This window comes from Lathyrus oleraceus, chromosome 1, assembly GCF_024323335.1.
Source record: "Lathyrus oleraceus cultivar Zhongwan6 chromosome 1, CAAS_Psat_ZW6_1.0, whole genome shotgun sequence".
Classification (NCBI taxonomy): domain Eukaryota; kingdom Viridiplantae; phylum Streptophyta; class Magnoliopsida; order Fabales; family Fabaceae; genus Lathyrus; species Lathyrus oleraceus.
The window spans coordinates 651,705-676,293 of record NC_066579.1 but is presented as its reverse complement, the minus strand read 5'-3'; the positions used below and the strand labels follow the sequence as shown (position 1 = coordinate 676,293).

Genomic DNA, 24,589 nt, shown 5'->3' with positions numbered 1-24,589 from the left:
CATGATGATAAATAAATAATGAGTGATCATAAATGTTGTAAAAGAATTTCATTGTACCAACATAATCAGTGAATCATTGATATCAGAAGTGTCGTGCTTGTTTAAGTCCACATAGAATTTTTTGGACAGACACACATGATTATGGAATTGAGGAAGATGAACGCCTAAAGGTTGATGCATGTACGCTGTTTTATCAAGATATAATATAGGATATTTTTTTTCAAATCCCTCTCTCTCCCGTAATATTTATTTCACAAAAATTATTTTTAACAAGTTGATACACATAAGTCTTGATTTAAATATAAAATAAGTTATTTTGAAAAGTATGCATTGATTTAATTAAAATTTTAAAATTAATTTTTTGTTCAACATAAACTTTTTATCCATATTGTTACTTTAGTATAAATTGTCATTATCCAGCCTTAATTAATCCATAAATATCTTAAGATTTATTAATTTACATTAATTTTATTTTGTAAATACTTAATTTTATTATTACTATAAATTACAATTAAAACATATAAAGTAATTTTCTTTAAAAAAATTCTATTAAATCAGATATTAAAATGTCGCTTTGGTATATAAATTTATTAATTTTATCTAAATTAAACTCGTTAGACTTAGACTCAAAATCAGTCCAACTATTTAATAAAACAATGAAATAGAATATTTTGAAAGATATGACCCCGTCAAAAGAATAAGATAAATATTAATTTGAATTTATTAAATTATTGTAATCATTTTTTTAATATTTATTTTTAGATGAATAATTATAAAGTTAATGCATTTATAATCTTCCTAAAAATATTGTTGATTTTCAAAAAGAAAAATTATTAATTTGAAATATAAAAATTTCTTTGCGGATAAAACACTTACATGATTCAGTTGTAATATTATTGTTTTGTGGTGGAACAAAATTGTCCGATTGACAGTAAAGTAGAATTTGCTATGGTAAATTTGAGTTTTTGATACAGATCAAAAGAGAAAAAGAAAAAAAAGATTGTCCTACAAAATTAACAATTCAAGTCTAAGTCAATAAGAAAATTAATGAAAATTGATGAGTGAAAATAGATTTGAGTGAAAATTATTAAAACATGTGAATTAATTACATCTTCAGCAAATATAGTGACTCAGAATATTTTTGTGAAATAAATAATAAATCAAAACCATTAAAAATATATATTTTTCTCAAAGATGAGGATAAACATATACTACTAAATATGAGGATCAACATATGACTTGAGCAGCAAGCAACGCAAAAATTACAAAGAAAAAAAAAGGTGATTTGACATAATCAGTCACTTCTGGTTTTGTTAGTCTTGTACAACAAATAAACACCAAAGAATTAAGACTTCTATAAATACACTCATCATCATAATGCTTATTTAATGGAGTGATCCAACATGTGATATATAACCGATTCTAAAAAAAATGTACTCAAGGATTTAATGGTGTTGTTACATAAATTAAAATAAATTGCACTAATGAAAATCAAGTGAAAGGTAGAAATCAACTCTGGTTTCCAAATTGTGTCTGAATATCCTTAAAAGAAACAGTAGCTGATCCTCTTCGTTTTGCTTTTTGTTGAGAAGGATGTTCCTTCCAACCCGTCATGTATATAACCTATGAGAATATAATAATTGTCATATCAATTCACATTGAAGTTGTGTTTGGTATATGACGCTGACGTGTATTAGTGTCGGACACTAACGTGACACTAACACACGTGATTAAATTCAATTATTTCACTTTCTCAAGTTACTGAAAAAACAGTTGGAAATCATGAGTTTGAGCCACTCTTCTTACAGGTTTTCCGGACTAGTCTGGTATTTAAAACACGGCTATAAATAAAGCTTTGATAAACACTTCTGGTTTTCTTACGCAAAAAATTGTGCTTCTATTTTGATTACCTGGAAGGTTGCGGGTACAGTGCCATCTTCTGAAGCAAACATTGAATCATAAATAGCTGCAGTTGCTAAGGCTGTATCCCTCTTCAGCATCTGTTTCATTTATGCACAATTAGTTTTTTTCAAGACGAGATGAAACAGCATCCAAGGGTCGCCGTTTGATAAAAGGAAATTCTATTCAACCTCCATTGGTATGGAGGAAAAGATAAACTTTTACCAAGTTCATTTGGGAAAGTGCATTTGTTTCACCCATTGCACGAAGATGTTCTATAAGCTCCAGAGCTGTACTACAGAGAGATAAGAACAGCCATTACAAAAATGAATCACATAAGACCAACTGGTAAAAAAGTGAATCAAAAGAGTAAAAAGATTATTAGAGCCGCGTACATTATAAAGAACAGGTAACAACATGAAAGAATTTTATTATAAAGTCACCATAATCCTTATGGTCTTTATTACTTCAAGTACTAACTTTGAAAACCAATAAATAAAGCTGCTTTTACTAACTTTGAATTCGGTCATCAACCATAATTGGAATTTCAAACTACGGAAGAATCTACTAGCTAAAGTTTAGGAGAACTCGATTTGATTAATTTATGTTGCATTTAGAATAATTCAATTACAGAACCAAGTGGAAACCCTCACCACTTCCATATTTAACTGTATACTCATCAACATCAACACCTGGTAGGTTGAATCCTGCCCTAGTCAAAAGATTCCCAGCATCTCGAACCTAAAAATGGAGGACAAAAGGTGTTCATAGTTCCAGCTTTATATTTTTACTCGTAAAAAGTATAACTCGTCTTTACAAGCATTAAAGTTAAACCTAGCCAGAATAACCAACAGATCATAAAGTGGTATAGAAGACTAAAGTTAACATAACAAAAACGTGACAAAGAAACTTATGAGAAATGATATTTTGACACAAATTCGACAACAAATTGCGAGAAAATTTTAGATGGTTAACGCAGACCAATTATGGGATTTATTATGTGTTGCAACCCATTAACCAACTACTAAATGTAATTAAACACGACTTTTAACGTCATTAACCACAACTTTTAGGTGTTCATATGCATCATATTTATAAATTGTGTTCAAATATACATGATTTTCATGTGTTCAACTATACTATTGATTGACCACGACTTTTAGTACCATGGATCAGGGATCTAACAGAACCACATTATTCTATTGGAAAGAAGAAACACCATTACATTCATTCAAAATGTGAAGGATCTTGTATACTACATAAATAAGTTTTGCAACAATGCCTACCTGTGCTAAAGGTGAAACTCGGGGACTGATCCCTCCTTCACGTTCCATTTGTGCTACAGTACAAGCTATTCTGAGTTCCCTGATTGCAGCACAAATTTCATAAAAATGCTCCACGCATACATTGGTATTCTAAATAAATCTCTAAAAATATAATAATAGTCACCTTAATGTTTCTCCTCCGAGGATAGCTGCTAAAAACAAGCCATCTGGCTTCAATGCCAACATAGACTGCCAAACATAAAATATCACATTAGAATAATAATAAATGACATTATAACTGAAATTTGGATAAAGTGAAAGAAAGAAGATTTGTGCGTAAAAGTTTTCTATGTACTGCTAAAAGAAAATACTTCCAACAGCATTTAAGATGTACAAATTCAACTAACCCTTATTCATACTAATACAAGGTTTTTAATCATAATTAAAAAAGGAAACTAATCATGAAATAAAAGGAAATAATCAGGGAAATCTAAGGTATGCAAAATTACTTTAAGATACAACCCAAATGTCCCCTTTAAACTAAAGATTACCAAACTTAAAGGTTGTTAGTTGTTAGAAATAAATCATTTAAAGGGAAATATACAATTAGCTTCACAAAACATGGCATGAAAAATAACTGAGGGATGCTACAAACATATAAAGAGAAGAGCATTGCTAGAAAGAAAAACTCAGCAGGACAGGATAGCACAGATTTTCGTCAAACTGAAATGCTGATTTGAATGATGAACAACCAAGGATCAAGAGACTCGTAGGAAGGGTCATTAGCAAAATATATTTGTCAGACAAATATAAAGGAAAAGAACTAAAACTTCTCAAAATCCACCAAGATCAACATTTAGAATCCATAACAACAACAAAATTTAAAATACCAAAAACCGAATAACAAATGCCATGATATATGCCTCCACCACACATTTTTCTAGCATCATTTGATGCTCTTTTGGGGAGACTAACAGAAAACGGTGAAGTCAAATACAAATAAAGCTAATAAGCCTATCAATGACCACAACTGTATAAGAAAGTTTACTTGTATCATTGCTCCTGGAAGATCATTAGTCCAGTGAAGGCCCAAGCAACTGATAACCAAATCCACTGAGCTGGAAAGATACATGTAAAACAATTCAAAAGGAAAATGGTAATATTAAATCAATGTCAAGTGTAAAATCATCATTAAATATCAAGAGTAAACTGTATAAGTGTAACTAAATACAAAGCTAAGTCCCGCACCTTTCTTTGATAGGCAAGAATTCTTCGTCGCCAACCAAAAACATTGTCTCCATGTTATTGTTGATTGACTCGTGGTAATCATTTTTACAACGTTGTACCATGTCATAGGATGCATCCATGACAATAAGCTTTTCTATGGAATCTGTAATCAACCAATTTCATTATAATGTCACCCACATTTAGGATTCAAGTTAGCAAAATTGGCAGGCACATAGACTAGGCAAGTCAAATAATCCCATCTATTGAATAAATTATTTTATCTCCTAATCATTCTCAATAAAAGAAGTTTTCAAAATAATAATTTAAAAGACAATGATGTGTAATGACCGGGGAATCACTATGTCGCACAAAGTCACTGACACTTCAGTTTGAAGGTGTGTCAGATCTCTGATACTAACACATGTGGTTACATTCAATCACTATTATTTTCACAAATTAGTACCAGAGTTTATGCGTCGGTGTTGTATCTAGTGAATGTGTGTCAGTGCTTCGTTGATCATGGAAAATGTTGGAGCAACAAGTAACATAGACAACACATTCCCTATCGATGTAGTGTCAAGTGTCAGACACGTGTCACTGTCCCACATTGACACATGTAGTTACATTCAACCACACTTCTATTTGCTCAAAGTATTTCGATGTTTATGTGTATGTTGTGTTTCATTGATCATAAAATAGCAATGTTGTCGATAGCAGATTGCAGAAAATATTAGTTTGTTCAAATTTTGCTACACTACAATGCTATAACGCCGCTATACATGCTATTTGGCAATGCCTTGTACTAAATAGCATACAGCAGAACAACAGCGATATGTTCAAAGTCTGCTGCGGTATAGTATTGTACCACCACTACAGCAGCTATTTGACAACAGTGATAGATAATATTGGAGCAACTATTAAAACCGGTGATACGCTCTCCAATAAACTAAATTATACAATTATAATGTGTTTATTACTCATTTTTAAAGTGGTGAGAGTGAGACCTACATACATGAAAATAGTTGTTCCTGCTAGTGCTAGACTAGAGTTCTAAAAGATGGCACTCCTGCAATATAGAGTAAGGCAACGGATGGAGTTAGTGTATATTTGGTCGCTCTTTAGAAGAACTGATTTTATCCCTAGAATTGATTCTAACTTAAAACTAGAAATTGGAGCTTTTGATTCTAGAATTGGTTTTTTAAGCTCACATTAGTCAACTCACTTTTAAATAAATATATTCAAACATAAATCACTTCATTTCCAATTCATTTTTAGTCGGAATCAATTTTACATAATTAATTTGTTACATAGACAACACATTCTCCATTAATGTAATGTCCAGTATCTGGAACCAACACATGTAGTTACATTCAACTACGCTATTTTGTCAATGAGAATGTGTGTGTTGTGTTTCATCAATCAAACACACTCGCCAATACTCTAAATTATTCAATAACAATGCAAATTTAGTTGCTCGGTTTCAAAGTGGCGGAACCATCATGTAAATAGTGGTGTTCCCACTACATTACAACTCTAAAGCATGGTACTGCAAAGTAATGCAATGGATGAAGTAATTTTGTTACCTCGGCCGCGAAGAGAGCGTGTGATTGCTTGCAACGAACCTCCCAAACATAAAGCAGAGGGAAAAATCTTCTTACAATCCTAAAAACATGAATTGAAGTCGATAATAACAATCTATAACAATAATTTGAGTAGTAATTAGAAATAATTTGTGGGGGAAAATGAAAAACCCTAAGGAACGAACCTGCAAGCGATCTAATAGATTATCAGCAACGGTGTGAAGTAAAGGATCGTTTTGAGGCATCAACCATGCGGCACGGTCACGCTGCATCAATTATATGAATGGAAACTAAGTGGAAGTGAAAATAATGAAAGAATTTGGAGAAAATGCGAGAGAAGAAGAAGAAGAACCTGGTTGCGTTTGAGTTCGCGATCGAAGATGTTGAGTTTGGAGGTTGTAGAGAAGGGGAGAGAGAAGTTGGTTTTGCCAAAGAAGGGAAATAGTGTTCGTTTTATCATTTCCACTTTGCAGAATCACTATTCACTTTGGAGCGAGAGTAAAGAACGCGAAATCGAAAAACGGAATGATGAAGATGGGCGGAAAACGGCGACGGCGACGGCGTGCAAGGGCGGTGGTGGTTTGAGAAACCGGTCACAATGAAATGGATTTTTTTTTAGAATCATACACGTATATTTTTGTTTTTGAAAAGGTGGATTTTAAATTTGTGTGAAATAATAATAAAAAATCAAATATTTATTATTTAAATATTGACCTTACTAAAAATATATAATTATAATTATTGAATTTAATATCAACTCTTTTATTTTAAATTTACAAAAAGGTACCTCCACATGTAACTTGAGACCAAAAAAGAGAAATGTCGTTACTTCACTACTCTCTCTGCGGCATAACATCAAACACTATCACCACCATCCCAATTTCCACTCCCAAACTCAAATGCAGCACCAATAACAGATTCAAAATTCTCGCAAAATCAAATTCAGATCAAACACAACCCACTTCATCTTCTACCTCCGTTCTCTCTTTCCTTTGTCCCCTCCTCAAGCTTTTCTCTGTAATACTCTTTCTTAATTCTCTCTTTCTTATTTATATCTTTCTACTTGTTGTTACTGTTTCTCATCTGATGTTTCTTCTGCCAGGGAGGAGATCCTTCTGGACAACGTAATTTTGCTTTGGAGGTGAGCTGCCCCTTTTAACAATCTCATCAAGTTTATTTCTATATTTTTCTAAGCATTTTAACCAAATTCATGAATGAAGCAAAATACAACAACAACCAATTCTTGTCCCAGGAAATGAGATGGCTACATGAATCAATTTTCGTCATAATATTCTATTCAAAACCATGTTTTTATCCGAATTGTTAAACTAGACGGGTAAGATTGTTGCTTTATCTGTACTATAGTTTATTCATAATATATTATATTGAGGTAATGCATTTTATTTTATCACAACAATAAAAGTAAATTGGAGCAGGGAAAATGTTGTGTTGGATGTAAGAAAGATCTCGAGATTAACGATTTGGATAGAAGCATGGTTTTGGATAGAGCATTCTGGCAAAAGTTGAACTATGTAGCCGATTCCACTTAGTGGGATAAGGGTTGATTGTTGTTGTTGTGGGACAAGTGTATGTATTACATGTGTAATGAAAAGGATTCTCAAATGTTTTAGAAAAACTAGAAGGAAGTTTTTGGCCAAAATATTCTTAATAAGTTAATCATTCATGTCAAAATATTCACAAGTGTGTGTAGTACATGTTGTTGCGGGACTTTTAGTAGATTTTTTTATATGATAAAGTTCTTTTGTTCCTGTCATAGAGTTGTGTGCCTTTGTGAATGAGCATAAAGACAAGTAAATGCTAGGGATTATGTTAGGTATTTGGTTTGGGCCTAAGCCCAGCAAATGTGTCAAATAGAGGAATGAGTTATATTTGCTGATGATGTGGCTAGTTTGTTAGAGGGAAGTGGTAGTTATATAAAGGATATGGATAGCAAGAGAGAGGGGGCATTGAGAATTATTCATGTAGGAGCCGTAAAGGTTTGGGCAGAGAGGGAATTGTCTCTTCTCGGAGGAGCATAGCTCTGGGATTGCAGGGGTTCATGTTCTGTAATAGCTACTGTTTTCAATTAATAATACAATTTCTATTTCTTTTGGATTTGGGTTCCTAATAGATTATCTATATTTTGCATACATCTTGTAAATGACTAATCATTTTGAGTTTTGATGATGATGATGATGATGATAGTTAGCAACATCTTCCTTAGCCAGTGTATCAAGGTTTGCATGGGGAAGAAAATCCATAGTTGAGAGTACGCAGATCAATGGGATGGCTTCAAGTCCTCCTATTAGCTTGCAGCTTTTTGAATTTGGTATGTCTGTTTTTGCTTTAGATAGAGGTTACGGAAGAATCCTTGATGATGCTATTGCTTATTTTTTTGGATAGGCAAGTGTTAGTATTTTCTTCATCACTTGAATTTGAATCTCGGTCCTTTAACTCCTTCAACTCCTTTAACCCCCTGTTCAAACCAGGTGATGAAATTGCTAATATGCAAATCTTAGTTATATTCTTCTTTGACTTAGTTATTGAAATTTATCAATATTCTAGAAGTTAATTGATTTCTTTTGGTGAAATCATTGTGCTTGGTCTCCTCCGTGTTGATATGCTACACCATTTTAGAAGTTTCATTTACTAGTCCTACAACTGAAACTTTATTCAAACTGAGACTCTCAAACTTTTTTTTTTTTTGGTTTTTACTACTGGTCTTTTATCAATGAAGTTTGTAATTGTCCCTTTCTAAATCTTTCAAACTTTTTCAACAGAGGCATGCCCCTTTTGTAGAAGGGTACGGGAGGCCATGACGGAACTAGATCTTTCTGTAGAGGTTAGCTATACATTCATCACATACACCTCATTCAATATCTATTTGTTCTTTTACGTAAGTTTTGTTTTCTCATTTGATCACAATTATTCATTACCATTATAATATGCTCCATGATTTTGGGGTCTATGTCTATGGCAATTGAATCTAGACGGTTAGTGTTTCATCATTTTAAGTCTTATGCTATCGAGTATGAAGCAATGACACAGATACAAACATTGAACACGATACTGATACTGTCACGTAATTATGTTTTCACTGATAAAAATTTGAAAAAATGAAGTAATTGATGTAACGGCTTGTGTTGGTACGCTGACATCTGTCTGGCACCGGATACGCCTTCAATTTGAAGTGTTGATGCTACACACAAAAATTCTGTTGGGGCACCAGTATTCAAACAAGTTTCAAAAGAGTTTGATTTAACGTCATACTTATCTGTGCCATTTGAATTGATTTAACTTGTGGTTGACTTCTGTGTATGAGTTCCCCATATATTAATACTATTGCTGTTGTCAATAGGTGTATCCTTGTCCAAAGGGTTCTGTAAGACACAGAGAGGTGGTCAGAAAAACTGGTGGCAAAGAGATGTATGATGTTCTCTGATATTTTTGTTTGCTTTTAATGGTGGCATAATATGGCGGTTTTTTCCCTTTCCGCCATCTGCAATTGATAAACTGGTTCCATCCTATTCCCTGAAAATTGAACGGGGTGGGGAGGAGGATGCTTGAAGGAATAGAATGAAATGCACTCCACCATATTTATTCCATTTCATCATATCTGAAAATAAAACAATGGAATCTAGTATGATTTCCTTCCTTTCCATGACATTTCATCCCTTTCCACTAATCCAAACATATTCCAATGCATTCCATTCCACTTCATCATATTTTAAACAAATAAAACAATGGAATCTAATATGGCATTCCTATCTCAGGCCATATTAGTATCTTACCTCAGATTTTTATATTTCTTTCATGTATTTTCTATGCTATTGATCATGGAAAAAAAAAACTTCAATAGGACTTGCATCTTGATTTCTATTACATTTTTGTTGCATGTATGCATTTTCAACATTACTGGTATAATAGTGTGATGCTCTCGTTATCTTAAAACAATTTTTTTTTTCTTTTCTATTTTAATATGTCGCCACGGTGTTCTTTTTGTAGGTTTCCTTTCCTCATTGATCAAAATAATGGCGTTACTATGTACGAAAGCAGTAAGAAAGGAAGCTTTCTCCTTATTCTTTCTCCAAACTCTTTCTGTTTATATTGTTTAGTCATTAGTGACATTGCCATAAATCGCCAACATTTTCATAGTTAACTAGTTTGGAATAATTCATCTTAATGGCTTATTATTCTTTTCCAATGTCTTACCTATGTTTCCAGTTTTGCCCCTTTTCAGTTGTCTTTGTGAATGATTTTAACTAATTCAATCCACTGAATGTTGTGTACTTTCTTGGTTACTTGTTGTAGGCGATATTGTAAAATACTTGTTCGAGCAATATGGAAAAGGCAGAAGTCCATCATTGGGACTTTTAGAGAGGTATAGAATATAAATCTCCCTTTCCATAAATAAATAATATAGTAATAATCACATATTTTAGGGGAGGAAAACTGAGTTCAATATTCACCACATATAGTTGCTGCATTTATAAGTTAATAGGGGATATAGTTTTTATGCTTTTATAGGCTCTGCAGTTACAGACGTAGACACAATTGTCCGAACTCCGTGGTCAAATATCTTGTGTTCTGTGTTTTACGAACTTTTCATATCTTTTTACTTTTGAACTGAGTTTTTCTAACATTCTGACAAAGATAGGATGATCAATGACCAGAGACTCTCTATGCATTATTCCATGTTTCGTGGCTTTGATAAAGATATATGTTTGATTTATTTTCTCTTGATAATCATTCTTTTGCAGCACTATTTTCACCGGATGGATGCCGACAATTCTACGAGCAGGCAGAGGAATGTCACTGTGGGAACGTTCTAGGGTTGAACCTCCCCCTAGAAAGTTGGAGCTCTTCTCATATGAAAATAACCCGGTAAGATAACGCTTTTTTATCTCCAATTTGTGGGAGGAAATGCAAACATATAGGATCATAAGATTTTGATATACTTGTCATGTTTTTGTCTAACCTTATACATTTCAAATTTCATTTTTGTAGAATGCTCGAATTGTTCGCGAGGCATTATGCGAATTGGAACTTCCTTACATTCTTCAAAATGTAGGAGAAGGATCTCGACGAACAAAGTTACTCTTGGATGCTGCTGGATCTAAAGAGGTAAGAATTTGTTGGAACTTAATTCAATATAAAGCATAATTGAAATTAAATTTGTATGCTTCTAAATCCTTACATGAATATGAAAGTTGTTTCTGCAGGTTCCTTACTTTGTTGATCACAACACTGGATTTCAATCTGGGGATTACAAGGCGATCTTACCCTATCTGTTCAAAACCTATTCGTCAGCTAATTTATAGTTCCCACTTTCTTGAAATAAAAAACTCTGCTTTCACAATGACTTTCTCTTAATGTGTAATGAACAAATCCCCTCGATACATGCAATCGAAAATTGTAAAGAACTAATTATACAAATTATAAAGAAGGAAAATTTTGGTTATTTATGGGAGTCATGTAGAACTGTTCAACTTATTTAATGGATGCTTGCTTGGTATCACGGTAGGCTTGCAGTAATTAGAGTTCATTGTGATTTTAGCATTACTTGCCATGATATCAAACATGCACTTCACCCTTTATGATTAACATAGCATAGATCACAAGTTAGGTGTGCCAAGTGCCATCGATATTGCAATATGTTTGGATTCAATCTAAGCTCTTGCACTGCTTCATCGTGATTTTTTTATTTATAGATTTCTCACTTTCATACTCTTGGTAAAATAAATGTGCACTAATCAATTGGTTTGGTAGGGTGCAATGCTCTTTATTTAAAATTGAATTGTCTCAAGAGTATTCGAGTTTGATCTCTCCTTGAAACAATCTTTAGTCATTTGATTTATTTACTAATACTTGCATGGGTCATAAGAGATCAATTATAATTTAAAGAATTTAGATGAAGCATTTTGATGAAGGGAATTTCTTAATGCATCTTATATATTAGTAGTATCTTATATATTAGTAGTGTACCACGTGAAAATACTAAAATGTTTTTAGATTTCGGAAATGCATATTTGGACGCATTCCAAACACACACATCTTAGGTCAATTATGAGTCACACTCTAGCAGTGTAGTTTTTTCGATCTGGATATACATATTCAGAATCTGTCCGTAGGTGCATCTTCATAGCATGCTGAAACATAAAACAAAACAAAAATAGAACTTATGTGTTTTATTTGGCAAATGAGCAAATATTTTGACAATCATCAAAATGTACTAAAATATTTGAAATTGTATATATTATACTTCATTAATATTAATACACAATTACATACACTAAATTCACAAAGAAAAACTAAAACAAATTGAAAGATTTATCGTCGACTAAATCTATAAGTAGGGGTCCGTCCCTTTAACTTTTGTGCATTTGATTCTCTTTCAATGTTGCTCAATGCGGTAAACTCTTGCATCCTTTCCACAAATTGGTCTGGCCAATCTCAACTTTTTTTGTTGAATGAGTTGTCTACTCCACTGATGTAAGTGGTATAGGGCATCCTAATTTCAAATAAACTTGAACAAAGTGTTGTGATTTTGAAAGTCATCCAATACATATAATACAATCATTTGGATTTTGAGGTGGGACGATGCATAGTGGGAGAAAAATATCTGAAAAATTGTATCTTGTAAGATCAATACACACTTTATTATACACACTTACTATGAGATGACTCATTTCAGGGAAGCGCGTCCATTTTTCTCCGGTGTCGGTCCACTAATGCAAGAAACAAGAGATTCATAAATGTTGGGGGAGTTTTTCACTAGGGAGCATTGAACATTGTGGGACTTCTTTTCTAGAGCAACACCTTTGTGAGAGACACACCACATATTCACCTAACACCATAAGGTGATAGATGGGTGAGTTCTCTCACTTATAAAGGCTCAAGTCTCCATATTTTCAACCAATGTGGGACTATTATCCACACTATTCACACTTGATACATTCTCAACACTCTCCCTCAAGTGTGAGTCCACAATGTTCCCCCTCAAGTGAAAGCTCTTCTTACTTCCACAAACTCTTGTACCGCACGAAATGTTTCTTATTCAGCACACTGGCGTCGTTGACACTCTTCAACGGAATGTTTCTTATTCACCACACTGGCGCCGTTGACTTTCGATACAAGTAAGTTGGTCCCTTTCTCAAACCAAAGGCTCGTGATACCATTTGTTGGGGGGATTTTTCACTAGGGAGCATTGAACCTTGTGGGACTTCTTTTCTAGAGCAACACCTTTGTGAGAAACACACCACATATTCACCTAAAACTTTAAGGTGATAGGTGGGTAGGTTCTCTCACTTATAAATGCTAAAGTCTCCACATTTTCAACCAATGTGGTACTATTATCAACACTACTCACACTTGATACATTCTCAACAATAAATTGCATCAAAAATTTATTTATTTTCGTAAATTCGTGTGTATGATTTTTTATGGATCCTCAATTCATGGATAAGTTGACGGTGGACAAGTGTGTGATTATCTTCCCCTTTGCTGATTAAGGCTGAAACAGCTCGAAAATTGTAATTATTATCACTCTCAACATTGACGATCCATTTGATGTATTTGTGAATAAAAATCGGCATATTGTCAATGAATGGAATTTTTGGGGGAGGCGGTGAAGGGGGATAGTTTGCTAATGCGAACTCCTTTAAAAACATTTTTTTTCGTGATTTTAGAGTTAGTGAGTCCTGAAAAACTCTGTCAACAAGTTCAAAATACGAAGGAGATTGCATCGTTGAATTGTCACTCGATATATGCTTGACCTTCTTCGAAGCACCTTTTGTTTTTACCGATTGAAATGGTGGTTTCAAGCCAATGGTTTTCAGATAAGAAATCTTCATCAATTGTTCTTTGTTGTGGAGTTTCATATTGTCACTGACTTTCAAAAATCTCTCTTATATCATTTCTCATTCGGTCAAGATAGAGATATTCGATTTTTAACGTCTTTCATGACACCGTCATCATCAAACCTAAGCCTTTTCTAGTTACTACAAACTTCATCCATTTTTAACGTGCTACCAAGTTTCACATTTTTTCTTATAAGATAAGCACATTGGAGACCATAGGTTTTCACAATTGTGCAACCACACTTTTCACTACCAAAGCTTACATTATCATCTCGTTTAGCTTCGTGAAAAATATAATTCAAACTTGATTGAGATATGTTGTCGACCAAGTGAGAATAAAGATTGTTGTCTTTAAATCTGTGTTCCAAAACTGTGATGCTCCGACCAAATGATGTTTGTATATCATTATGCTGGTTCTAGATCATTTGGTTCACAAAGTCTTAATCTCTACACAAATTGTCCTTACTATTTCCTAACCAATTCTTCAATCTAGCATGGGCAGACTCAACTCGGTTTGTTGTTGAATTCCCAAGATGTCTAACCTGATCGGTCCATGCACAAACAATTTTGTCCTTCACCTGGTCCAAAATTGTGTTTTCAACAAATTTGGATGTTTTTCACACACCTTCCTGAAATGTATAACATAATCGACATATAACTCTTTAGTAGAAGAATTTACTATAACATTCCATACATCCATTATTTTTTCCACTATCATACCCGCCTTCACCATTTTTCTATCTCCAATCTTTATTTTTTTCGTCCCTATCGCGGGTTTAACCCAACTTCTCACATTCTTTGTTATGTGATACCTACAAAGTAATGCATACGAAGTAGGAAATACCATTGCAACCGAATTCATCAAAGTTGTATCGCGGTCGACAACAATTACTTTTTGCATCTCTTCTTGGTCCTTCAACATTGTTTGGCACACATCTAAGTCCATAGTAAAATTATCCTCTTTTTCGCTCTCTTGAAATGCAAATCCTGCATAATAGATCTTCTCAGTAGAGGTAACACCAACCATCTCCAATAGTGGAAGTATGTATTTATTGGTCTTGTATGTTGAATCAAGGATGAGCACATTAGGAAACATGTTGAACAACTTGATGGAATGGATGAGTCCAAAATATATATCTAGTAGTTACTCCATCCTCGCATGTTCGGTACCTGGAAACATAACTCTTATCATCTAAAAGTTTCAATAGTTGTTGCATTTCACTTCTATCCCCCCTTAGCACTTTATTATTTTGGTGTCGAATATTATACACTTGCTTGATATTTGAGATATTTTTGGGTCTTTACGTTTCAAAGTGGCAAGTATGTTTTTCGGTTGAACCAAATTCAATGTCATGTATGAAACACATTCTTTATCTTCCGGCATGAGGCGACACGCAACTGGATGGCCGACTAACTTTTCACACAATTCATAGTTATGTAAAGCACACATGACATTAATTTCGTTATTATATTTTTTCAGTTGTTTGATTTATTAAAATATTATCTTAATCAATTAAATCATCAATGTTGATTGATTTGTCATCAAAGCTGATTAATTTATGTTTCACCTCAGTGATTAATTATTGATTTTGTTTCTAATCGATTATATTTTATACTTAATTGATTAAACGATACTACATTTGAAAAATAAATAGTCTCAATCGATTAACGGTTAAGTTTAATTGATTAAGAGGTGTAAATGTTTTGCTTATTGGTTCTTTTGGGCTTGCAAAAACTTTATGGCCCAAACAACTTTTGGAACACCCCCTTTCGGTTTCAGACCCTCTTTTTTTTTTTTGCTAAAAACTTCCTTTTTCAACAAACGATTAGTAGAAAAATAAATATAATAAAAATGTGATATTTTAGCAATTGTTAAAAGAATAACTAATTTTTTTTGAATTCATTCTCTACCAAATGACTTGCCTTTTTCAAAATAAAAATAAACTTCAGATGACTTATTTCCTATAGTTCTTTTCGGAACCAAACTCAAATTTAGTTCTTTTGCATCTCTTTATATCTTTTGATACACGATTAGATTTTAAAATCTATTTCTTTTTTACTGGAATTCCTTTCACATAATATTTCAAACATAAGATCATTTCTTTTTGAGAAATCTTTGGAAATATGCTTTAGACAACTTCTTTTGATTTCACAATTTGCCCTTGATATTGCAAAGTATTCATGTGATAACAAAGTATATATTTTTTAATTTTGGTACCAATTGTTTTTGGATTATTCAGTGGTAGTGATTCAAGGTGGCTAAAGTTATTAGAGTTTAATCTTTTTGACTACTTTAAACCATACATTTTGTTGAAACAATAAGGCTTAAGGTGTCCATATTCATGATAATAATTGAATTTATAAATAGTGTGATCCATGTTTTCTTTATCAAGACATATACTTATGAAAGACCTGGTGTTCCTATTTAGTTGATAATCTATACTTGTTTTATTATATTAAGCTCTTTGATTAAATAAGTCATGTCAAGGTTATTTCCGCCCTTAACAAACTTGCTTAAGGTTTCATGCAAAACTTAAACTTTAGTTATTAAGAATCACATGTTTTACATCTAACATAATTTACAACAGTTTTCTAAGTTGATTTAATTCATCTACAACCTTTAATTTTCATCTTCTAGAGATTTTATATGATTCATATACGTCACAATGCATTTTTCAAATGTATCATTTTCTTTACACATTTTTATACTTAAATCATACATTTGTTTATGTTCTGGGACAACCAAAAGCTCAAAGCTAAAGCCCAACCCAACGTTAGTCCAATCCAAAATGACCCAACTTATAAGAGCCAACTCACATGGGACTCAGGGTACACCTAATTGATCTCCATTTGTAACTACGCTCATCTTGAATTTTGAACCGACTTGGACGTTTGAGTGCTAATTTTGCAAGTCCCCCATATGTCGCCTTATTGGAGATCAACACCACTAGTTCAAGATCCTTCACCATAAATGCTTACCCGTTATGGTTCACCAATGGAACAATGGTGTCATATGTGGGAACGACTCCTGGTTCCTGCAAAATTCCACAGGCAGATCATCTTTGATCCATAGTCAAATCTCTATTGAAGCTGAGAGAAGGAGACAATCAACTATGACATCACAATGAGTATATCTATTAGATATTTCAATTTTATTCTCCTGTAGTTGATCTTCATTGTTGAGATCCACAACGTCATGAAATTCGGCGGTGATTCTTCATTATAACGCCTCTTACAAATATATAAAGATAATAAAGTGTGAAACGAGGACCAAGTTGCAATAGGATGTTCTATACACAAAAAGACATGTAAATCCTTAAGTGCAAAATTGCAAGTGATTTTTATAGTCTCCACCACCGACATGACGCATGTGATATACCTCGTAGACAATAAAATTCTTGTAACAAATTTTGAACTGGCATAGTCGGGTAATCAAATCCCCGTCAATCAGGTATGGATACATACAATGGTACTTCTAATGATCCTTAAAATAAATATTTATCTGATTCTACTGGTGATACTTCAAATGTTTCTTCAAATAACTCTTTGTTTGATTCTTATGATGACACTTCAAATGGTCTTTTAGACGATTCTTCAAATGATTCTTCAGATGACACTTCAGATACATCTGAATTTTCCTCTTTAATATTTTCCCTATCTTAAAGTAACTGTATGAACTATTTAAGTTTCTTAATGATATTCGACTTAGAAGAATTGCTATGTAAATCATCAATAATATTTGTATATACATATTATAGTACTAGATCAAATTTCCAATATCATATCTTAAATCTTTGATACTTGTTAGAGATACAATTTTTGAAACCATTTTCAAAATTTTTAATATCAAAGAACCATCTTTGAAGTTTTTATTCGTTTTCATCGGTTGTCTCAAATTCATGATCTAGTATATTCATTGTTTCCTTTTTTTTATCTTAGTTGAAACTTCATAGTTATTTTCAAGTATGTCTCTCACTTCTTTAGTAATGCCACAAATAGAAACCTGATTATACTCTCCAGCTCTTAACGTACTTATCATCAAGTACTTTGATTTAAAAATTTGTTGCACATTTTCTTTTTCATCTATGGTCCATAAGTTTATCAGCTTGTTCACTATTTCATTATTAATTAAATTATTAAGAATAAATGAATCGTTTAGATCATAATCCCACAAATCAAAATCAATAGCATCTAATAACATTTTCATTGATGTTTTCCATAGGTAAACCCTTCACCATCAAATGATGTGGGTTTGTTTATAAAAAATTCATATCGTCAAAATAAGTATTTAAAGTTATCATACTACCTCCTAAGATAATTAATCTTATAACAGAAATTAAACTTTGATGTCACTTACTAACCAAATGACTCCAAACACATGAGGAATGAGTGAACTTTGATATTCAATTTTTTTAAAAATCTGGTTTATAAAAATTATTTGATTTAAAATCGTTTATGTTAGAAGGGATAAATAGAAGAAAAGAGGAATAAACATAAGTTGTTGAAAAGATAAGTAATTTAAATAAAATAGATAATGGATAAAATGATCACATTATGGATTATCCTATTATGGTCTAAATCACTCGGCATACTCCATCACCTAAGAGTTTCCTATTGAGATTTCCACAAAACAATCTTGAGCTTTTATACATGTTCAACCAAAACATCCTTACAAAACAACTTGAGATTTTGCATATGATCACTCAAAAAAAATCTTGCAACACAATTTGAGCTTTTGCACGTGATCAATCCATAAATTTTACATAACATCTTAAACTATTGCACACTATTAGCCCACAAACATTATAAAACAACTTCAACTTTTGCATAAGATTAGTACCCAAACATTCTACAAACAACGAGAGCTTTTACGTAAGCCCAATTCAATAACCTTTACTAAAGCTTTTACATAAGCTCAACTCAATAACCTTCACCAAATCTTTTACATAGGCTCAAATTAATAACGTTCACCCAAACTTTTCACATGTTTAACTTACAAATTTCAAATCAATTACAAATAGATCACATGATAACTACGCTTTTAAATTAGAAATTAAAATACAACACCGATACAAAAAAACTCTCAGATGAAACTTTTCACTCTCTTAACATTAGGATAATTCTAGTGAGAAATAACTTTACAAAATAATAATAATAGAAAGAAAGGTAAAAGAAATTTATATTAAAAAAATGGTTTATTTTGAAATGAGGAGAAATCTCCTTAATATGGCTAAATAAATGAAATAATCTATGTGCCCTTTCACACTTTTAATCGATTAAAAATATGGGTTAATTGATTAACTTACCCCAAAAAGTAAACTTTGAATTTTGACGTCACTTTATCTATTAAAAAAACCTTCTTAATAGATTATGAGACATTTCACTTTGCTTTAATAAATTATAAGCACGACTCAATCAATTAACAAATGCATTTTTTATTCCTAATTGATCAATCAAGCTTCATAGTATTTTAAGCACTTATCCGTAATGATTTTAAGAAGTTTTATCAAAGAGATGAGAGATTTGGAAATATTAACCCCATAATCTATGTGAGACCAATACTTTAGAAATGATGGGGTTATAAACGTGAAATAACTTTGATTTTTCCTTTCTTTCCTGTCTTTCCCTCTCTATATTTTTAACCTTTTTTCTAATGTCATTACAGATCCATTTATAAGCACTCTTCAGCTTGTGTGTTGTCCCAATACTTGGATATCAGACCTTATGAATATTTATTAGTTTCAGCCCAAAGAATAAGGTTTATTCCCATGTCCTCTAGTAATGATATTATAATATATGCAACACATGAAAGGAGATAACACAAAATGTAACAAGTATGCTTTATGCTATGGGGCGGCCCGTGGCATTTCTTGTAGCATCTTTTTAGACTTATGTCTTTTAGCGTTCATTCTTATCCCTTTCTCTATAGAGCCCTATCAATTGCTTTGATTGAGATTCTTTTACATCAACCCTATAATCACCATTCAAGACAACTTTAAACTTTTTTTGGCTTAGATCCTGCTAGGTAATGGCCATATAATTCTAACGTGACAAAAGTTGACAACATGACTATTTATGCACATTAAAAACAACATAAAAACTAAAAGTAAGAACACTTAGTATGCTTATTACTAATTAAAAAAACTTTAAAAATAGTTTGAATATCAAGGGCTTAAAAATCTCGCAATAATGAGTTATCATCATTCGAGCTTTCGAGATCTATCAAAACTTACTTCACCTCTCAGTCGGGAAATTGGAAGGTTATAACCACAAGGACATCTTAGTGGGAAAAAATCCTTGCAATGTATTCACGAGAGAAAGTAATCTCATGTTCTGGGATTGATCTTAGTATAATAGGAGAATATTTAGTGGCCATGACCCGACAAACACATCTCTTTAGAGAAAAACTAGATTTCCCACCACCTATGAAACCTCCAACAATTGTATTGAGTGTATGACTAACTAGCCTATCTTTTTTTTTCTTTAGGGTTCTTTCTCTGGCACTTAAGTGCCCCAAATTTTGTCAGAGAGAGACTAGGTGTCAAAGATCCCGTCTTATTGAAGCAGGGCTACGAGACGCCTTTGCTAAAGAGTCAAGACACTGTCTTTTAGGATTTGGTTGTGGCAACACATCTCATCCATAATAACTTGCATCTTTGTTATGATTTTGTTGTCACCATTATCGTGTCTGCTAGCTGTTGTGGTACCTCGTCATGTCACCTTGTTGAAAAAGACGATTAAGGTGATTGAAAGTTAGATGTAAGTGTGACCTATGTTAATTTTAGTGAGGCCCCACAGTGATCACCATTTGAACTTGTAAAAAATACAACGAGGGGAACCTGCTCATATGTATGGACACAATAAGTTTTGTAAATGGTGAATATGTGAAAATAATGAATAATCTTCCTTCCCATGGCCTATGGGCCGAATCGTTAGGAAGAACCCATTATTCCACAACTCCTAAAAAACTTGGAAATAAAAAGACACGTTCTTCCTCCTATCTCAGAGGAGAAGTTCCTAGTGGTCTTTACTAAACCGATCATTTCAGGAACACCTCATCTGCGTGCAATGAGGGAGTTGACTTTCGATAGATGTGGGTTAGGTTCAGATGATCCACGACCCTTCTTTTATGTGGCCAACCACATACTGAGAGCCTTACCTCTTAATAACTCCAGTTTGAGCCGAACACCTGTGTCCAAAAGGGATGGTTCAGATTAGGTAATCTCTCATCCTCTGGCCTTTCACATCGTTCTTGGGCTGATTGAATTTTAGGTCGGTGTCTTATTGGACTCGATTAAGATTATTTTAGTACAAGAGTCTTAATTTTATATTTTTATCTTTTTGTTAAAAAATATAAATGTTAATGAAATAGAGTATGTAGTGTTATATTTTTGAGAGTCTAAGACATGGGAGACTTCGGGGTCCCTGCCCAAAATGATGTCGCCCATGCAACATCTTTATTGAACGTGGGGGCTCGCCCTTAGGACATATGGTGTGTATAATATTGTTATTTCCCGCTAGTCATATGAGAAGGAGTCATTCCATGACTCCTAAAAAATAGGTAGTAAATAGTCGCTCACTGTCACCTGGGAGCAGATAATGCCTTTAAGAGTTTCCTAAACCCTGTGCCTAAAAGGCTCATATATATACTTCTCTCCAACAAGAGAAGACATATCCTAACTTCACATAACATCTAAAGCAACATGCTTGCATAACAAAGCCTCTCATCTCATGTGAACATAACCTCTAAAAACATCATAAAACCACCGTATATGCCTTTTAGTCGACGTGGAAAAGCCCTCACTGTAACACCCTTCTACCCAAACGACATATTTAAAGAATTTATCAGAGTATAACATGTAGAAGAGTTTACATTTCATTCAACTTAACACTCATCACTTTACAACATAAAAATATTTCATTTATTTTAATAAAACCTCGCAGCGGACAACAACACAATTAACGATTTATAAAAATGTTTCAACAAAACATATCAATAATTTAGTCTTCATACACAACTTAAATAATAATATAATCTCTATTGAATCCCATAACCCCGGTGTCACATGACCAGAGCATTGACTTGACTCTGTAGAATAACTCTACACTTATTCTTCACCTCAACAAAAGCTACTCCTCATTATCTGCACATTGCTCATCATAGATGAACATAAACACATGCAGAAGGGGTGAGAATTACATTATTAAACAATAATATAACGACCGAATATAATATGAATAATTTGTACATATGTCAACACGGATCATCACAATCATCATTATAATCAACAAACTCATGAATATCAACAAAACAACACATCAATTGCAATGCACACACCCATGCATGACTCAACACGACTCGGTATACCCATTTTGTGACCACTACAGGATCACTACTCCCGGATTCACCACCATAGAATCCGAGTTCCCCATAAGGAACCAAGCCTCTCAACAAGCCCGGAGTCAACAACATCATTGGAACTCAGTCCGTTCATCACTAGGCATCGACCTTTCATGAATGCATGCACATCAAACATGCATCATAATCAACATAGCAACAACAACATCATATAGTCATGTTATCATCATCATTAATAGCATGACATACAACTCAACAAAACAACAACAACATTACAACGATATCACATCTGGGAGTTTAAAACGCGAAAGCTGTCCGTCAAACTGATATGGCGAACGCCGTTAGGCTAATGGTGAACGCCATTAGCGTTAAACGCTCTTATTCTGGAAAAACTGTCTGTCAAACTGATATGGCGAACGCCGTTAGGCTAATGGTGAACGCCATTAGCGTTAAACGCTCTTATTCTGAAAACTGTCTGTCAAACTGATATGGCGAACGCCGTTAGGCTAATGGTGAACGCCATTTAGCGTTAAACGCTCTTATTCTGGAAAAAGGCCCAAATGGCGAGCGCCAAAGGCATAATGGCGAACGTCATTTGGCTGTTATGTGCATAAACAAGATTTTAAGCGCAGAAACAGTGGACGCGCGGCTTCTAAGCCTACAACCCAATATCAACATTTAACAATCATACATACACAACATACTTCGATTACAATGTATATAACGCCACCATACTCACAGATCGGACAATTTCCCTCAAAAACCACAACTTTCCCAATCTCCCTAAATTCCCCAAATTTATCAACAACCCAATCCTATATCATGTAATTGCTCACATATTATCGTTTAATAAGGTTCAGACCCCTTACCTCTTTGGATTGAAGGAAGCTCTGAGCAATCTTTGGTCTTTTCCTCTTCCTTCTCTTTCTCTTCAGCGCTTCTCCCTTTTCTGACTCTGAGGCAAATACGTGAAAATGAAAACCTTCAGTTATCTCCTTTGGCCTCTTTTACCCAATTCCACTTTTACCCTTCCACTCTTCATATTATTTATTTAATTATTATTAAAATAAATAATATCTATAATAATAATAATAATAATAATAATCCAATAATTCAACTTTATTTAATTAAATTAATAAAATACTATTAACTCAATTAAATAATTCTCTTATTTTAATCGGGGTGTTACAACTCTCCCCCACTTTAGAAGTTTTCGTCCTCGAAAACATACCTCAAGCAAATAGAGCCGGATACGACTCCTTCATCTGATCTTCACGCTCCCAAGTCAAGCTCTCACCAGCTGGACCTCCCCAAACAACTTTCACTAGAGCAATTTTCTTACCTCTCAGGGTCTTCTCTTCTCGGTCATCTATCCGAATTGGCAACACCTCAACGGTCAAATTATCCCTCACCTGGATATCATCCAACTGAACAACATGCGACGGATCCGCAATATACTTTCTTAACTGAGATACATGAAACACGTCATGCAGATTAGAAAGCGACGGCGGTAAAGCTATCCGATACGCCACTTCCCCAACCCTCTTCAAAATCTGATACGGACCCACAAACCTCGGAGTAAGCTTTTTAGACTTTAAAGCTCTACCCACACCTGTCGTCGGAGTAACTCTCAAGAACACATGATCTCCCTCTTGGAACTCAAGTGCTTTTCTCCTCTTATCATGATAACTCTTCTGACGACTCTGAGAAATCTTCATCTTCTCCTGAATCATCTTAACCTTTTCAGTCGTCTGCTGCACAATCTCAGGTCCGAGTACAACACTCTCACCTGACTCATACCAACACAATGGAGTTCTACACCTCCTACCATACAATGCTTCATATGGAGCCATACCGATACTAGCATGAAAACTATTATTATAAGTAAACTCCACCAACGGCAAATAACCATCCCAAGAACCACTCTGCTCCAACACACAAGCTCTCAACAAATCCTCCAAGGATTGGATAGTTCTTTCAGTCTGACCGTCAGTCTGAGGATGATAAGCTGAACTCAACCTCAACTTAGTCCCCAACGCTTTCTGCAAACTTTCCCAAAATCTAGAAGTAAATCTGGGATCTCTATCAGACACAATACTGGATGGAATACCATGCAGCCTCACTATCTCCTCAATATACAACTCTGCCAACTTCTCTAAAGAGTGATTAATCTTCATCGGCAAGAAATGCGCCGACTTAGTCAATCGATCCACAATCACCCAAATAGAATCATTACCTTTCACCGTCCTCGGCAGTCCCGTCACAAAATCCATGGAAATGCTATCCCACTTCCATTCAGGAATCTTCAAAGGTTGCATCATACCTGTCGGTTTCTGATGTTCAATCTTTGACTTCTGACAAGTCAAACAGGCATACACAAACTTAGCAACATCTCTTTTC

The 24,589-nt window shown here is 33.7% G+C and overlaps 2 protein-coding genes and 1 long non-coding RNA gene across 3 annotated transcripts; 1 reads left to right on the top strand and 2 right to left on the bottom strand.

The window, feature by feature from the left end:
• Positions 1-1,262: 1,262 nt before the first annotated feature.
• Positions 1,263-6,632, bottom strand: LOC127086358 (putative methyltransferase At1g22800, mitochondrial). Its single transcript, XM_051027437.1, has 11 exons — positions 6,324-6,632; positions 6,157-6,237; positions 5,975-6,053; positions 4,413-4,554; positions 4,213-4,282; positions 3,349-3,413; positions 3,186-3,264; positions 2,553-2,640; positions 2,125-2,189; positions 1,911-2,000; positions 1,263-1,623 (listed from the first exon to the last, which is right to left on the bottom strand). The coding sequence occupies exons 1-11, from the start codon at positions 6,429-6,431 to the stop codon at positions 1,510-1,512; spliced, it is 981 nt and encodes a 326-aa protein (XP_050883394.1). The 5' UTR covers positions 6,432-6,632; the 3' UTR covers positions 1,263-1,509.
• Positions 6,633-6,748: 116 nt separating this feature from the next.
• On the top strand, positions 6,749-11,432 carry LOC127085555 (uncharacterized). Its single transcript, XM_051026385.1, has 10 exons — positions 6,749-6,988; positions 7,074-7,112; positions 8,177-8,300; positions 8,752-8,813; positions 9,330-9,397; positions 9,977-10,026; positions 10,283-10,352; positions 10,732-10,855; positions 10,979-11,095; positions 11,194-11,432. The coding sequence occupies exons 1-10, from the start codon at positions 6,791-6,793 to the stop codon at positions 11,290-11,292; spliced, it is 951 nt and encodes a 316-aa protein (XP_050882342.1). The 5' UTR covers positions 6,749-6,790; the 3' UTR covers positions 11,293-11,432.
• A 10,256-nt stretch (positions 11,433-21,688) lies between these two features.
• LOC127084378 (uncharacterized) lies at positions 21,689-23,146 on the bottom strand. The gene is made up of 2 exons (XR_007788767.1): positions 23,059-23,146; positions 21,689-21,974 (listed from the first exon to the last, which is right to left on the bottom strand). It is a non-coding gene; the product is annotated as an uncharacterized LOC127084378 (long non-coding RNA).
• Between the last annotated feature and the right edge of the window lie 1,443 nt (positions 23,147-24,589).